The 18,407-nt window shown below is 41.2% G+C and overlaps 1 protein-coding gene across 1 annotated transcript in view; it reads left to right on the forward strand.

Annotated features, from left to right (window-relative positions):
* The first annotated feature begins 72 nt into the window (after nucleotides 1-72).
* Nucleotides 73-18,407, forward strand: part of PTDSS1 (phosphatidylserine synthase 1) — a 62,783-nt gene continuing 44,448 nt past the window's right edge. Inside the window, exons 1-2 of the mRNA XM_079126275.1 lie at nucleotides 73-386; nucleotides 11,708-11,799. Of these exons, the coding sequence (XP_078982401.1) occupies nucleotides 208-386; nucleotides 11,708-11,799 (271 nt within the window). The 5' untranslated portion in view covers nucleotides 73-207. The remainder of the gene's footprint in view (nucleotides 387-11,707; nucleotides 11,800-18,407) is intronic.

Here is an 18,407-nt window from a genome sequence, read left to right on the forward strand (position 1 = left end):
GGCGGCGCCCCCCGCCCCAGGCCGAGTCGACGGCGCCGCGACCCCGCCCTCCCGCGCCTGTCCTTCCCTCTGCTCCCAGCCTTTGCTGGGCGCCAGACCCGGCCCCGCCATCCGGCTGCTCGTCCGCTGCGGCTCGTCAACACAGCCGGGGTCCCAGCCTTCGCGGGCCGGGGCCGCCGCGGCAGCGGCAGAACGGGGAGACGGGCCATGGCGTCCTGCGTGGGGAGCCGGACCCTGAGCAAGGATGATGTGAACTACAAGATGCATTTCCGGATGATCAACGAGCAGCAAGTGGAGGACATCACCATCGACTTCTTCTATCGGCCGCACACCATCACTCTGCTTAGCTTCACTATCGTCAGCCTCATGTACTTCGCCTTCACCAGGTGGGGCGGGCTCGGTCGCGGCGGGGGCGCGCCGGAGGCGCGCCGGAGGGCGAAGGGAAGAGGCGAAGGGAGGCGGGCTCGGGGAGGGTGGCCCCGAGTGGCTCGGGGTGAGGAAGCGGGCTGGCGCTTCAGGCACACTTACTCGCAGACCCACCGCCCACACAGCTTTTCCACCAGCCCGGTGTCTCACTGTACGTCCAGCCTACTCCCCACACCCCACCTCTCAATACCACCTCTCCTGTACAGCACCTCGGCCACATCAGGAAAACACTGGGGCCACCTAGCACGATCGTCCACACACACAGACTCACACTCAGCATCACTCCGCACACGTCACGACACTGGCGTCCTCCTCTGCAGCCCCTCCAGCCCCCGTCCGTTTTCAGCACACCGCATGAATCATCTCGTTTGCACCACTTTCAGCACCCACCACTACACACATAAAACACCCCAGTCCACAGCTCCTGCACGCACCACACAGGCCCGGGACACAACCTAGATCCCTTCCCGTGTAACTCCTCCAGTATTCAGCACTATCTGGCACACACACACATAAAATGCACCGCATGGTCTTTTGGGGGCAGCACCTCCCATATGCACTGCATACACATCCTCTAGTGTACTGTCCCGTCCCCCCACCCCAACTATACCACAACACTAACTGCTGCTGTAGACAGCACACCTGTCACCTTCTATGCACATTGCTGCACAGGCACCAGCCCTACCATGTAGTGCACACCCTAGCCATTCCTCACCTGACATACATGCCAAACTGCGATGTTGTCAGGCAGTTATAATGGTGCCTGGTGCCTCGTAAAACGTGTTAAGTAAATCACATAAGCCTCACACAACATAACCCAACGCTTATCCCCCAGAAAACATACACACTCACATGCTCAAAAGCACTTCTAATATCTGTTCACAGGAGCTGCCCAGCCCAACTCTTGAACACCCATACCACTCGACTGCACCTGTGGCCCCTGCGCTCCAACCAGGGAGCTAATTGGTGTCTGATTCCTAATGGCACACACACATCCTGGTTCCTATTTAAAACAATTTCTGTTTTCTGAATGAAGTTCTTTAAAGAAAGAAAAGTCATGCTTGCCACACCATTTAGGCTCTAAGGACTAACCTAGAGTAGTGTAGTTTTGGAACCAGACTGCTGGTTTTGAAACTGGCTGGTTTTGGCTGTTTTTTTTTTTTTTTTTTTTTTTTTTTTTTTTTTTTTCTTTTTTTTGTTCTGAGTGTCAGAGTCTACATCTGTAAAATAGGGGTAAAATATGTATCTACCTCATACAGGTAATAAAGTATGTATTTACCTTCATATAGGGTTAAGAAGACTAAATAAATAGGTGTGAATGCATTGAGCAGAGTACCTGATACACCATGCCCAATTAATATCCATTCTTTTCTCCTGATTTTTTTTCCCAGCAACCAGTGCTTCTTAATCAGGGTTGGGGGAAAATGTTTAGGGGTATCATTGGGTGATCACATGTATTGAGGAGATTTCTGGTACTTAGTGGATGGGAGAGTAAAGGCTACTAAAAGTCTTGTGAAATATGGGACAAATTTGTACCACAAAGACTAAATTGTCATGCCCCCCCCCACCAAGTGTCAGAGGTGCCTCTCTTGGGAATAACTGCAACTCGTCAGATTTTCATAAAATATCTAATATCCTCCCACATCATGCTTTTTTTTTTTTTTTAACCTCCATAGTCCATTTGACTCTTGTTTCTTATGTTTATTTTCATGAATCACCTAAAGGTACAAAGAATAGGTAACACTCTTTAATAACTGAGGGTACTGCTACTGTTACTGTAAAGACTCCTAATGCTATGCAGACCAGACCTTTCCACATTATCTAACCAGTTGTATTTCTAGCTTTGGAGAGAAATTATTCTTAACCCTCGTTATGGTTATCTTCAAATGCTTCAACATGTCACCTGATTTACCATTTAATAGCTATGTAACCACTTAATTTTGTTAAACCTCAGTTTCCTTATTTATGTGTGAAGTGAAGATCCCAGTACTGATACCTTACAGGATTGTTGTCATGAAAACTAAATTCTCCTTTTTAGATAATTTGTGTTTAGTTCAGTGCTTAGCAAAAGTTAAGTACTTAGAGACATTATTATTATTACATGATTTCTATATTTGTTACCGAATGAAGATACAGTGTGCTCTGTAATTGAGAAAAAGGATAAAGGCATTAAAAAATGAACACTGGATAATATACATGCTTATTTCACATTAACTTCAATTTAACTTTATTTTATATGTGAGTTTTTAATGGTGAAATTTTGAGGAAGTATATTTGGAAATTAATGATGTAATTATACTATTTTATTTTAAATGATTAGAAGCAAGAATGAGCAGTTTGTTTCAACCTTTTATCTATCTTTCATATTTTTATAGACCCTTTCTCAAAATAAATCTTCAATACTGAAAGTCACATTCTTCTGGAATTTCTCTTTTATGGCCTACTCTGCCAATGCAGTTGATAAATTGTAGCAGTGAAAGTATGAAAAATGAATATGAATTTTAACCATTTGTCAGAAATAATTTAAAAAACCCTAATCTGAACCTCAGATTCTGGCCTTTTCTCAAAATAATAACAATTTTATTTCTTATATTAATTTCATAAAGAGACAAAAATTACATAATGAAGAATAATTAATATGAAATTTCACCTTGTATAAAATCATAAGTACCATTAATAGTTAATAGCTATTATATCTTTTTATAATTTGTGTTACTTTTAAGTGGGACAATATAATGATAGGTTTATCTTCAGAAAGATTAAAAGTAATGACTGAAATGAAAATTACTCACTACATGATCATTCATAATGATTATCTGTAGTACCTTACACTTGTTTTATAAGGATTTTTAGTTAGATAACTTTCTGGTACAATTCTTTCAGTAAAGCCTTTAAAATACACTTTAGTTTGTTTTGCAAAGACTGATTTCTGAAACAACAAACTATTTGGGGAGCATCATTACTGATAGGTGAGAGAAGCAGTACCTGGGTAATGTCACATGCTGCAGAGACCCAGCACAAATTTAGATTGCGAAGGATTAGATCCTCTTCACGGAAGTCTGACAGTAGTTTTCAGTAGTTCTTTTGTTAGATAGTGCTATGTTTTGGGTGTGGTTTGAGTGTTACCCAAGGATCCATTGTGACTGGAAGCTTGGTCCCAGGGTGTTGCTATTGGGAGGTGTTAGAACCTTTAGGAGGCGAGGCCTGGTGGGAGGTTCTTAGGTCACTTGGAGCTGCTCTTATGAAACCTTCTGAAATCTCACTAGAGTTTTAAATGGAATATACCTGTCCCCCACTTTCTGCCTCTGCTTTGAGATGTAATCACACATGTTCCACCATGACTGACCCACATTGAAGGGATGCGGCAAAGGGATATTCCTCACCATAGAACCTGTGCTATTCCATTTAGACTTCTAATGCCCCAAACTAGCTAAATAAGCCTCCTCTGCATAAGTATCAGGTATTATATTTTAGTGATGCAAAGCTAACCGATACAGATAGCAACTAGATCAACTCACTATTAAACCATGGTGTCTAAATCTCCTGTCCCTATCACCATCATTTAAAAGTGTCAGATGCCCCCTCATCCTTTCCTTAAGATTTCAAAAGAGCCCATTTGCCATCTTTTAGAATAAATCTTTCTGTAAAGTAGATGGTTAGGTATATGCTTATAAGTTTGTTTAGCCAAAGTGAGGCAAGGAAAACCTTTGTCTTCAGCTCAGTGTGTAATAATTATTGAGTACCTTCATACTCCCTTTTTAAGGTGGCTACTTTTGAAGGTGAGGAAACTTGGAAATACCGAATGGCCTTAGTTGTCAAAACTCAAGCTTTAGATTTGAAAACATAAAAATCTACTAAATCATATTAATAGAAGCCCACCTCTCATTTAGAGGCACCTGCCATCAAAGAGTCAATCAGCCTCTCTTAGCACTTGCCCAACAAAAATTATTCCATGCCTAGAGGAGATTGATTGCCTTCCTGCAGATGACTATACATCAATGGTTAGCAATTTGTCTCTGCTAGTTTTCTCCTGGATGTGGAACTAAGGAGACAGACAAGGACAGGGAAATGGACAGATGTTTGATTTATTTGTTTTTAGTTAATTGTCAGTAATATTTTTTACTGGCTTTGGTTCTCCAATTTTGCTGTTTTATCATTGGGCCATGTTTCTGACCTTCTGTGTGATTCTCTCGTGGGTCCTTGCCAGCCTTCCCTCTTCTTTCCCTTCTGGCCATATAAACACCTATTAGAAAATGTCTCCTGATAATGCTGACTCAGTTGTCTTGGTATTGTTTCCTTATATACATCATGTTCTTTCTCTCTCAAGAACAAACGTCCTGGGTGTCCTTGTTCCCTAACACCAGCAGTATTAATTGATCATCTATAGGACTGTGTACTGGGATTAAACTGGAGGTGAACATACAGCACTGTGTTAGGTGTCAATTGAGGTCCAGTTAACATTGATCTTTACTATTTTTATTCCCTAGTTACTATTTGAGTCGTATTTTTAAAACTGGATTTAAATAATCATCTTTTAATATTTTTTTCTTAAACTTCTAATGTTTTTTGTCCGTAGTAAAATTATAAACTTATTAAAGGGAAAAATGTACCCTATATTTCTTTGGGTCTTCCGCAGTGAATGGGCACTTGGGTGACTTCAGTATTTATTTGGGTTAGGTGGTGCCTTACCCCAGAGAGATTATAATTCTAGGAGCTGCTGCCTCTCAGACCCCTGTTTAATGAACAACCTTAATTCAAGTTGGTCTGTTTCAAATAATTGTGTTTAGCACTTCAGCCATAATCCTGTTACCAAACCTAACACAATTTATCTTGTGATATCCCTATTGCTCCAGATTTCTGTAGGGAAGTTACTGTTTTTCAATCTCGGCTAATCCAGAAACCAGGACTCATCCAGTCAGTCTGATCTGCTTCCTTAATGTTGGCATCCCAGTTAATTCAACTCAGTAGTCCCTTTTACACCTAGCCCAGGTCTCTGCCATCCTGGGGTTCTCCATCTGGCTTACCTTCATCAAGGACTCCTTGGGTCTCCACAGCTTGTGGAGCAACTCTCCTCTGTCCAAGCCTAAGCTCAGCAAACCCCCAGCCCTTTGGAATAGCATGTTCCCAGACTTTGACTCCATGTCCCTGCCTCCCATCCTCCACATCTGCCCTCATGATTTGTTAAGACAAAACCATGAGTCCATCTGTCCCCTGCTTGTAATCATTCACTGGAGCCTACTACATTATAGGAAAGTGCAAGCCGGATTCTGAACTCCTTCCTGGTCTCCTTTTCCAACTCACTCTTCCACTCGCCACACACAACACACCCAGCAAGCCCAGACAGCTCCCTGGCCTGCACCCAGTGTGGCTCTCTCTCTCCCTGGAAAGCACCTCCTGGCGCCTCCTGCCCACCCACAAGCCCTTGGCACCCTTTACAATCCATTTGGATGATTCCCCTCCTGGACATCTTTCTTTATATTCCAAGAAGCACAGAAGAAATGTTATTATATTTCTAAATGCCTTTTATTATTGTATCTCTCCTATTGTAATATTTGTTTCTATGTTAATTTCTTGAGGCCAAATATCTTAATCATCCTGTGATAGGTGCCCAGTAAATGCTGAGTGAATAGAACACAAGAAATCATTTATTAAATAAGAGCTTGGGAAAAGAAACCCGGTCTTCTTTAGCTGATATCTCAGCATTAATTCTCAAGAAACATCATAGCTTCCTTTAAAATTGATTGAATGTGGCATTAAAGATAATAACAGAGCTGGTTGACATGGATCTGCTGTGTCACCCAAAATTATGTTTTCCATGGGGAGAGAGGTCCTTAACAGTGACTGGGTGGCTAAACGTGACCCTGTAAGTCTTTTCAAGGACTCTTATTAAAGGTAATGAAGGAGAAGATGGGAGCAGGGAGGGACAATTAGCCTAGAAGCCTTGGGAGTCATGATGAAAGCTAGACATTTTCAGCTGACTGGCCAGGGAGAGACTTGTCCAAAGATTGTGTGAAGTGAATGGAATTGGCTTTGGTTTTGTGAATCTCCATATCTACTGCCTATAGTCAGACATTAGACATTATACTGACATGGAAACTGAATTGACACAGGATCTGAGTCTGACTTCTGAGTCCAAAAGTTGTTCCGAGTGCAGAATTTCATCTTTTCTTTTTCCTTCTTCCTTCCTTCCTTCTTTCCTTCTTTCCTTCCTTCCTTCCTTCATTCCCTCCCTCCCTCCCTCCCTCCCTCCCCTTTTCTCAGGGCTTTCCTTACACTTTCTCTGCTTTTAAGGACATTTTCTTTGGGAGTTCCCTGTACTAATTGAAGCAGTATTTGACAAAGGATCAAGGTGTTTGAAAACCTGATTGGGCTTATAGCTATTTGCTGGTGGTCTCCATCTGCCCCTGTGGCTAACCTTCTGCAAGGAAACCGGGAAGTCACTGTCAATGGACTCTGGCTGTGATTCCCCCTCACATTCCCTGAGTCGCTTGGCCCATTCTGCCATATCATCTGGAACATTCTTACCACCTACTATGCTGAGGATGCCTGCTGTGTGCCAGGCATTGTGCTGGGCATGGGAGGTATCTCCACGGAACAGGGAGGACCTGCACCCTGCGGAGCTTCATTTGCAGGCTTATTTTAAGCTGTATTTTCAGCGTCGGTTTTCAGCGTCGGTTTTCACCGTCTGTGGTCAGTGCCATCCCAGCACACATTGAGAGCACCCTCAAAGTTTAGCAGAGAGGGAAGAGGACTTTGCCTCCCTGAGTCTATAAGTTTGGGTGATTCCTGTTGAATGTAGCAACCTTGACCTAGAACTAGCATTCCCCAGTCCCTGGCACCAAATTGCACTGACCTCTGTGTTGGCTGTGGCAAGATGTGAAGCCAAAAGCTTCATTTCCCTCATCCTTCAAAGGTATCCCTGGCCCTGTCTTTCCCTTTGGAACTGTGGGGCAGGTAAAGAAAATCCCAGTTCCAAAGGGAATTTCTTTGGGAAGCTCAGGGGCTGCAGACTGAGCTGTTTTGTTAGTAGCTGCAGCAGACTCAGAATAGAAATCAGGGAGTGGACACAGTACCCCATTTGGGGACCAAAAATCTCCTCCTTCTTTGTTGTTGCCATAAGGCAAAGTGTCTGAGGGAGGGAGACTCCTGAGGCCAGGAACAGTCAAGATGAGGGCCACAATGCGTGATCTCCCCTGAGAAGTGGGAACTACGTTGCCCCTTCACACAGCCTGTGTTGAGAGGGGCCAGGCATATGCCAACAGCCCAAGTAGGGCTTTTGTCTGCTTCTGTTAGCTTTCAGGTCCTATAAATCAAGCACATTTCCTGCATAGCAAGACAGGAAATGTTTTATGTCTTGTCTTTTTTTTTAAATCATGATCCCCGTAAGAATAAGGCCATGTCTTCTCATCTCAGCCCCCAACATAGTCCCTACCCAGTGATAGACACTAACTAGATGAAGGAATGAGTGTACATAAACGAAGAATGTTCAGAATTGAGAACTAGTAATAGTAGGCGCTTCTGTGTGAGGCACTGTTCTAAGTACCTCTGTTAAGCAATTTAATCCTCACAATGATCCTGTGAGTTAGGACTTTTACCAGCCTCTATTAACTCTGGAGGAAACAGGCACAGAGAGATTAAGTAATCTGCCCAAGGTCACACAGCTAGCCTTCTTGCCCTGGCTTATACTCCTTGTCACCACACCAACGCCTCCTACAAGGGAGGGAACTTGCACTTTGAAGCCAAACTTCATCATAAAATGCAGAGTATGATCATTTCTCCCTTTAGGGTGCTATAAAGATTGAACTCACGTGCAAAGCAGTTGGCATGCTTAGTGGGGCACAGAATATAGTGGATATCCATGAATACTGCTTCTCGTCCCTAAGTGTGGGGTTTCTAGTGTCACTATGTGGCCTTTACAGCCAAGTTCCTTTTTATGATTAACCATGGAAAATTTCTGTGTACTTTGGTATACAGTTATATCTCTGGGTATTTGGAGTTTAGAAAAAATGGACTCATACCAGGCCTTACAGAAGGGCCACGTGTTCTCAGATTGCCATGAGGCCAGGGGTGTTGGGCAGCCTCGTCCCCATGCATTTGGCTTCTTTGGTGCACCCATCACTTAGGGTGCACCCATCAGCTACGGCTGTGCTAGGTGCCACAGAAGCACCCTTTCTGCACTTAGGAAACTTACAAGGCTGTGAAGGTGGGGCATCCAATCCTCCCGAGATCACCTACCCACACCCTGATCTTCACAGAAGTTTGATCTTCCTGTACTGTGTGTTTTTAGTTTATCTAAAGGCCTCATTGTCCATCTTTGATGCTTTTATTTCTAATTGGACAAATATGAAACTGCCAACTTTTCAGACTTATTAGTTGTTTCATCACCTTTTTTCCTATCTGAAATTAGACCACCCGTCTGATTCTAATAAAATTGCTCAAGGTTTACAAAGTTGCAGTTTTGTTGGATTTATGTCCTGTTTATTACTGACCTCCAGTTCTTTGAAATTTAGTGCTGCTGTATGTTTTTAAGCATTTTGACTAGTAGATAATTTTTAGTAGAGACTGGTTTGCTGATTTCTTGTAACCATTTATTTAATTGCAATTAAATTTTTTTAATTAAATAATTAAATTTAATTATTTTGTTTTAAAATGGGCTCACTGAAATCCAAGTTATTCCAAAGGGTATGTGACAGTCTCCCCTCCATATCTCCTATACAGTCCCTCATTTCTCCTCTCTAGAAAAATCAGTGTCACCATTTCTTGGGTAGATTTCCAGATAGCCGTTGCAGCTGTAAGCACAAGTCATAACTTATACATGTCCCCTCACATGCAGAAATAGTTGCTTGTTATACCCACTGTTCTGCAGTTTTCTTTATTTCATGATATCTTTGAAATTATTCATAATGGTCAATTCTCAAAAAATGGTCTTCACTCTGCCAAGTTTTCCACCATGAGACTGGGATGTTCTTTTGGCGAGTGTTTAGCTTGTTTCCAGTCTTTTGTGAATATGTACAGTTTCACAGGGAACAAATGGATACGTATATCATTTGTACATATATCTGAAGAATAAATTCCCAGAAGTGAAATAGCTTAGTCACCAGGTGTATGCATTTGTAAATGTAATATATTGCCAAATTGCTCTCCATAAAAGAGGTTCAAATTTATACTACTGCCCTCAGCATATAAGAGTGCATGTTTACCTATTTCTTCACATCCTCACCATTGTTTTCTTTATCAATGAGGTAGATAAAAAGAAATGGCATCTTAGTGTTATTTTAATTTGTCCATCTCTTCCCATGAGTAAAGTTGAACAACGTTTCCCTTGTCTGAGAGCCATTGGATATCCCAGCTTGTCAGTAATCACTATATGCTTTGCTCAGATTTTTGTTTGTTTTTATATGTCCATTGTTCTTTCTATTAACCCATTTTGGAGGGAGTGCTTTGTGTATTAGAAGAATTAGTCCTTTGTCTTTATGAGTTGCAAATATTTTTCTCACATTTGTCACTTTTCCTTGTATTTGTTATTGATTCTTTTGCGGTGTGGGTTCTTTCTGGATTTCATGCCATACTTCAGAAAGTTTTTCTCACTCTGAGATTGTTGGCTTTTATTTGTTAGTCAAGTCTCTCATTAGTTCGTCTAGTGTTTCTTTTTTTTTTTTTTTTTTTTTTTAATCTTTAATCCTTCCAATCATCCAGAATATATTTTGTTATGAAGTGTGAATCTTGGACTCTTCTTTCTTTTCCCACACAGCAGTTATTAATTTTAGACTTCTTTTTATTTGTAACTTACATATTGTGTATCTTATCAAAGTCTTTCCTACCAACCCTTTCTTTGCCTCTAATATGACACAGACTGATTTTGGGTGACAGTCTTTTCACACGGCAGGTTGGCATAGGGGAAACATCATTTTCGGGGGCTAGCAGACCGAGTTTGAATGCTAACTTGGCAGCTTCTTAACCTATGTAGCCTTAGGCAAGTAACTTAACCTTTCTGGGCTGTTGTCGCTTCATTTTGATATTTTGCAATTGGTTGTGTCAGAGATAATGTTGATTAACTGCCTGTTGAATGTTTGGTGCACAGCAAATACTTGATAAACAGGAGCTGTTATTATTGTCACCACCACTACTGATATCAGTGATGTGATGTTGGTTTGGAGGAGAACACTGTGGTCCTTTCTGTATAGCCATTCTTTAGTCAAAGCTGGTGTTCCCACCTGTGAATATGGAGTTTCCCTGCTGAAGCCAAAGGGGTATCACAAGGACCCTGGGAATGATTAGGCTGGCATTTTTATGGCCATGTTCACAACCTCTGGGCAAATCATTGTTATGGTGTCCTTTAAAGTAAAATTGCACTTTTCTATAAGATGAAGTCTGATTCTGTAGTTTGGTTTTGTTATGAGGTTAACAATATTAGTTTCTTAGTGCTATTGGGGCATATGATGATCTAAGAAACATTGTATGATCTCTTTTTTTTTTTTGTATTATCTCTTATTTCAGAATCTGTGTTCAATCCTGTCATAACTCTGGAAGTTAATTAATTGGGTGCAGAAACTTAGCTTGGCTAAACAGAAGCTGATACCTGAATTCACTTCTGTTTTAAACCGATGCTCATGCCCTTTCTGTATAATTCTGCTTCTAATATGGTTTTAAATCTTGTATTTTGTTTTCTCTTGATTTTCTTTTAGCAATTTTTTTTTTTTTCTGGAGTTCTCTTATGATCCAGCATTTCTTCCCTTCTTCATGCATGTCTTGGATATTCATTTTTAAGAATAGATATATCATTTTATTGCATTGCTTTCTTCCTTATGATCTTTTGCTTCCTTTCTGATTCCTGAAAAATTTGTTTGCCACGTTCTATACCATGAGGGTCATCTTTAGCTCTTCTTTAAACCAAAAGCCAAAATAAACTTTAGGTTTTCGCATATTTTTTTTTCAAGAACAGTGACTTTTAAATGCACGTCTAAGTAAAATGTATGTTGGTGTATAAGGTTGCCAATTGCCTTTTTTTTTTTTTTGAGCTAGGAATTAAACCTAGGGCCTTGTGCATACATGCACTCTACCACTGAGCTACACTCCAGACCCAAGCTATTTCTCTTTAAAATCTGGACTTTATTATGAGAGTTATGATTTAGGAAATACTAGTGAATAGTAATTTATGTGTGCAATAACTCTACTGAGTAAAACAAAGTTAGTAGTCTCCCTCCTAGTGTTAAAGAGTGCAGAGGTTATACTCCTTTCAGTTTACTATGCGAATCTGAAAATGTTGTTTTTCTGTTTTCAGGGATGACTCTGTTCCAGAAGACAACATCTGGAGAGGCATCCTCTCTGTCATTTTCTTCTTCCTTATCATCAGCGTATTAGCTTTCCCCAATGGTAAGTGATGTAATGTTATCGCATTTCGCCTGTGCATTGTGCCCTTCTGACTTGTTTGAGATGTGAATCATCTAGAAGATGGAGTAAAGAATAATCTGGTTTTTGTGTAGTGGTTAGGAGCACAGATTCAGAGGCCCATTTTGCCATTGTCTAGCTCTGTGGCCCTAGAAAAGCCCCCTAATCTCTAAGAGTGCTTCAGTTTCTCTTCTATAAAAAGAGGATAATAGGGAGAGACTGTTGTGAGGGCTAGCTAAATGAATATATGTTAAACACTGTGGTATTTGTTTGTTTTCCATTGCTATCACAAAACGTCTGAGGCTATAGACTTGATGTAGTACAGTTTTGGAAGTTGAAGGTCCACACAGCACAATGCTGTCTGTGATCAAGGCCCCCTTGACTTCACATCATGGCAGATGGCATCATAGTAGTACTTATGAGATGAAGAGATCACATGGTGAGACTGGAAGCTCGAGAGACTGGGGAGGGGCCTGATTTGTCTTTTATAATAACCCTTGGAAGAGAACTAACCAGGACCCCTGAGAACTACATTAATTCTTTTTGAGGGCAGCACCCAGTGACCTCCCACTATGCCCACCTTTTAAAGGTTCTACCACCCCTTAACCACCCAGTGTGGTAACGCTGGGACCAGGCTTCCAACACATGAACCCCTGGGGAACACACCAAATTCAACCCAGAGCAGACTGAACAGTGACCAACAAATTATAAGCCCTTGATAAATGTCAGCTGTTCTTTCTGTTACTGTTTTTTATTATTATCAGCTGAGTCATACAATACTCAATTCCTATTGAGTTACTCTTTTTTGCTAAGGACAGGGTCAATGCTATAATGAGAATTACTCAAGCAATTTGTCATCCCAAATGACCTTTCCTCACAACTCTGTTGATTATACATTTGAAGTATGATTTTTCATCATTAGAAAAAAAGATAATTATTACTGGCGAATTTTATCTCCCCTTCATAATGAGTATAGAGAGAATGAGGGAAAGCCTTTGTTATTCTTTAAAAAATAAGTTTGTTGGTGGTTGCCTGTAATCCCAGAGACTCAGGGGCTGAGGCAGAAGGATCACAAATTCAAGGTCAGCCTCAGCAACTTAGAAGGACCCTGAGCAACTTAGTGAGACCCTGTCACAAAATAAAAAACAGGACTGGTTATGTGACTCAGGGTAGAGTACCCAGCGTTCAATCCCCAGTACCAAAATAATAATAATAATAATAATAATAATAATAATAATAATTTGTTCTTTAGCCATGCTTCCAATTGATTCAGACCTTTCTTCTAAATCATCCCTTACAGTTGCTTCAATTTTTTTCTTATTCCTGAAAGACCTCCCTAGAATATTTTGTCCATGTTCCCTATAACTATTTATAAATGGTCACTCCTGTATTTAAAATTTTAAAAGTACTTCAGTCTTTCTCCTGGGTTATGTTCCAGGGGCCAGTATGGGTTTTAAATGTCATGCTTCAAGATGCATTTTGTCTCTGTCCTTCTATGCTGTTCAGTAGACTGTAACGTGTAATATAGGAAGCTCATCATGAATGTTACTGTGTCTAGAAATGTTTCATGGCAAGTCCTTTAGGCTTCCCATGATGGTAGCTGTGGAATTTTGTTTTATAGTTTTGTTTCTCTTTTGAAGTACTATGTTTATAAGAACATAGACTTTTTGCCAGTAACATAGCAATTGAGCCAGTAATTCATGACTCTGAATTTCTTAAAGAATGATTTGTTCTAGATGACCAAGGTATTTGGGAGCTGAATTTAACTTTCCAACCACTCAAGCGTTTAAATTAAATTTCTTTTGATGAAAACCTTTCACTACATAGAAACCTACATAACTTATTCAGATATGACAAATATAGTTTGACTTTTCCATGATGATTGATGTTTCTGAAAATGCACAATTATTGGGACATGAAGACAAGGTGAACCTTATCCACCTTGCTGTAGAATTTGCTAAGAAAATTCCCTACTGTCAAACAGCTTTTTGGTGATTTACCAACTTTCTTTTCCCTCTGGTCTCCAACATACAAGAAATTTAGGTTTGGAAGGAGAACTTGGACATTACACAGCACATCCTCTCCCTCAAGGGTACCATGCTGTAGAGTGGCAGATGTGGCCAGCTGCAAGTGGTTTCCCTGTGCTTTGGGACCAGCCTTTTCCTACAAAGGGTGGCGTAAGAAACAACTCGATGCAGGGCGATGGTGACCTCCTCTCAGGTTAGATACTGACACAAAGCTAAGGACCAGAGCCTCCAGGGAAGTTTTGGAGCCTCAGAAGCATGAACAGTTGACTTAAAGTAGCGATGGCTCCTTGGCTTTTCCATCCTCTGTGTCCCATAAAGGCCTACTGCTTATTCTCTGTTGCTAGTCTGTGGCACTTTGTTATTGGTCTGTGCCCTTATTCCTGTATTTTTCTTATTTCTTCTGTCCCCTTGTTCTATCTGTCTCTTTTTTCCATGTGAGTCCAGCAGAGCACAGTACATGCATATATGCTCAGGAAACTCATGAGTCCAGAGATATCAGGTTCATTCTCCAGTCTTTGCTTTTCTCATCCAGTTTATCTGTTGCTTAGTTCTCAATGGTTATTTCTTTATGGCTTAAAGATTACTTTTTTTCCTTTTTTTTTTTTTTTTCTATTTCTAAATTCAGGACCATTTTTGAAGTTTGAGGACTATAAAAGATAGTCTCTCAATAGCCCCGATTTTATAGCCATCCCTTTGGTGAACCTGCAGCAGGAGCTGAGTACTGGGGCTTCGTTCACAGACGTTTTTCCCAAGGCACCAACAGCACTGAAGTTTAGGGCCTTAAATCTATTTGAAGTAATGTTTTGTGTGATTTTTGTGCTTCAGTCCTCCATTTCCTGATGAAACGCTCTCATCTTCAAAGTTTACCAAGCCTGTTCAGTCTGTCACTGTGGGGTGTGCTTTAGTGTTGATTGTGGAAAGACAAAACTGTCAGCTTGCCTGATGCTGTTTGTCATGTGCTTATCCCAGCTGTGTGACTTTGTGATACATACAAGGGGAGGAGGACCTGCAGAGCTCTTCTAGTTCAGGATGCTCAGGTTACAGATGAGAAAGTTGAAACCCAGAGCCTTCAGTCATCCACAGAGGCCACCTGGCCACTCTGTCAGCCTGGTATTAGGGCCCTGGCTCTGCGTTTTTCTTCTTCAGGATTGCTCTAGTCTTTGCTCATATTAGATCCATTGTGAGGTATTTTTACCTCCGTCTTCCTATGTAGTGTTTCTGTCTCCTTCTGTCAGTCTCTGGCTTTTCCTTTACCTCAGATTGGGGTCTGTACCCAGTGTGTTTTGGATCCTGCAGATTGGGTGCATGAGGTCCATGCTTCTGTGTTGCCCCAGTGTGGTCCATGACTGGCAGAAGCTAGCATATAGATCTGCGCTTTCCCATTTCTCCTCTTCCACTCTGTTCCTGCCTTCTCGTCCTTTCCCCTCTGCCACTCTGTAGGCAGAACATGCCAAAACTAAGCTTTCAGATAGGTAGAGAAAAGAACAATGGCAGTTCATTATTCTGTGTGGTAGAAATTGGGACATTAGTTAGGCGTCTTAGTTCTGAAATGTTGCTATGTTGAAATACCTGAGACTGAGTAATTTATAAAGAAAAGAAATTTATTTTGCCCCTCAATGCCGGAGGCTGAAGTCCAAGATGGGGTGGCTACATCTGGTGAGGGCCTCATGCTTCATCGTAACTTGGTGGAAGTTAGAAGGGCCTGAAGGGACAAGTGGAAAAGAGAATGGGAAGGGCAGCCTAGCTTTCTAACAACCAGCTCTCATGGAAACGAATCCAGACCAGTGAGAGCAAGAACTCATCCATTCCCAGGCCTTGAGTGGCATGAATGACCCCACCTGCTCCTAAGGACTCCTCCTCCCAACACTGCCATGGTAGCAGTTGAATTTCAACATGAGTCTCAAGGGGACAAATGGCATTCAAACCACAGCATTAGGGAAGGGAGGATATCGAGGCACACCTTGTGTTTAGTTTGTTTTCTAAAGATCTAGTTCTTCACACTTTATATTAGATTAGTAGGAGTAGACATTTTCTACATGAAAGAATGTTATTGAATGTTCTAAAATCAGGCATAGCTTTGGGAGGTGCCAGTGGAGGAGAAGGAGAGCTGGCAGGGCCACGGGGAAGAGGTCTTCCTGAGCTGCTCTGCTCTCCCCGAATGCCAGCTTTTACACTTGTAGCCTTTCCAGAAGCCAGTGTGCTGAATAACCGCTTCTCTGATTAGAATATACCTTCCTCTTCTTGCTTCAGGCTTGCTACCTTATCATCTGTTCTCCCCACTGTTGGCACATGTTTTCAAATTAAGTAATAAAAACCAGTGGGGGAAATGGAGCCCAAAACTTGCCTTCTCTTTCAAAGGCAGCTTTGGGGAAGTGTCTGCAGTAGACGGCATGCCCAGAATGAATCTGTTTTGGCAACTTCTGAGGCATTTATCCTTGACCTAGTAAAGGCTGCCCTGCATGTTTGTGTCTAGGCCTAAATTTGATTACGACCATGTGTCTCACGTCACGTGTGGGAGTTCATGTGTGTTATCTGTGTAGAATTGGTCAACTTCCACAGGAAAGGAGCTCTGAGATTCTCTTTGTAGAGTCTAAGTAGCAGAGAAGGCCCTTGACTTTCTTCACAGGGTTTTATAGCAGTCAGGATACTTTTGGCTTCAAGTAATAGAAAGCCCTTTCACAATGCCTTAAACAATAAGAAAATGTTTACTTTCTTATGGAACAAAACATTCTAAGACACGGTGACTCCCGGCCTGGCTAACTGAGTAGCTTAGTGGCATGGGAAGACCCAGGGTCCTCACCTCTTTTTCTTCTGACATCAACATGGTGGTCCTAGCCGGGGCCTCTTTGCTCTAATGTTCTCAAACTGGACATATAGCAGTGGGCAGTGTCCAACAGAAGAAGACATGAACTCTTCCTGGGTATCTCTTATTTAATAGAGAAGACACCTTTCTAGAAGCCTGCTAGCACCCTCATTAATATATCTCTTGGACTAGGATTGGGCCACATGCCTCTTCTCCAGCTAGATCTGAGGACAGGCATTTATAGAACCCAGAAAAGTACATGTTCAATAGATACTTATTGACTGAAAAATAGCAAAGGCCCAATATTGCCTCCATTGGCTTAGAATTCACCCCTGAGTTAAATAGAAGAGAAGTGGGCACTTAAAATTTCACTAGGCAATCAGCAGTGTGTGTGGCAGGACTAGACTTCAGGGTTCCTTCCTACTGCTGTGAGAAGACTATCAGGAAATGCCCAGAAGAGAGGAGACATGCCTACTTCATGCCTTCATGCTTCTCTCCTGCCATCTTTTTTTTTTTTTTTCCCATTCTCCTTTATCCCCCTTGGACTCTTAAAAACATTAAATGCTATCTCCGTTCCATTATAGAAAATGACCTTCAAGTGCACATGTAATTTTAACTATACCCCCTTGTCACTGGAGTAAACTTACAAGCCCATTTGAGTCCATGTCAGCCCTGAGATTTCTTTCAGCTGCTGACCTTCTGGTGTTCTCTTCTAGCTTCTGAGAGCTCCCTGAGGCCAGTTGTCCTTGTCAACCCAAACCAGCCAACCTCATCTGTACCCATAGTGCCTGACCCACAGGCGTTTCTCAGAACATGTACATTGAATTAGGAAATTAATTCTCTAGGGTAGAAGGTCACAGAAGTAGCTTCTTCTCATCTGCAAGAGAAACACCATTCAACACTTCTGAACGGTATCTTGAGGAGAGTTAAATACTAGTATTTCCTGATTGTCCTGAGTTTGTCATTCCATGTGTTCTCTGCCTCATTTGCCTTCTTTAAGCTGAGATCATGCTAACTGTATCTTGATAGTCTAAAAATGATCCAGAAGATTTGCTCTCTTTTAATTTAAAAATTTAAAAAAATTCCTTTCTCACCCATTCTGTCTCCTGCTTCAATACATTTTTTTTTAATAATTCTTAGATTTGAAATTTGCTTAAAGATAATTTTATCCTAGGTTTTCCTAAAAGAATTTAAACTTTAAAATAATAATCATCAAGAGAAGAAGCAGCTAAGAGGACTTGCCAGGGGGCCTCTGGCCTGAGAATACTAATGTGTCACTGTTGGACAGGCAACTTCTGATTTTCATTAAAAGAATTAAACTTTCCTAAGGTGTAGTCCTTTGAACTTAATTATTCATAGCTATAACTGTTTCTGGTAAGTCAAGCAATAATCCTATTTTATAGTTTGTGAGCTGGAGTTTTAAATGCTAGCTCTTCTTATGACGAAGACATTTGCCTTTGGTTTATTTTGATATGAAGCTTGCCTCTAATATCTGATTGATAATTACGTATTCTAGATGGAGAGGTTGATAAAGAAAACAAAACATGTAGTTTTTAAGTGTAAAATCTATAATCTAGAAGAAACAAAACAGAATTTGTTTCTGTGTCACTGCCCTAAAAAACCTTCCTCATTTCTCCTGCACAGTTGAGAAAATGAGCAACCTCACCAAAGGTCCTCACTTTTGCCCAAAGCTTTGATTAAATCAGAAAGAAAGCACAAACTCCCCATTGAAAGCCCATCATGAGGTGGACAGCTCCTAATAA

The sequence above is a fragment of the Sciurus vulgaris genome (assembly GCF_902686455.1).
Source record: "Sciurus vulgaris genome assembly, chromosome: 1".
Lineage (NCBI taxonomy): Eukaryota > Metazoa > Chordata > Mammalia > Rodentia > Sciuridae > Sciurus > Sciurus vulgaris.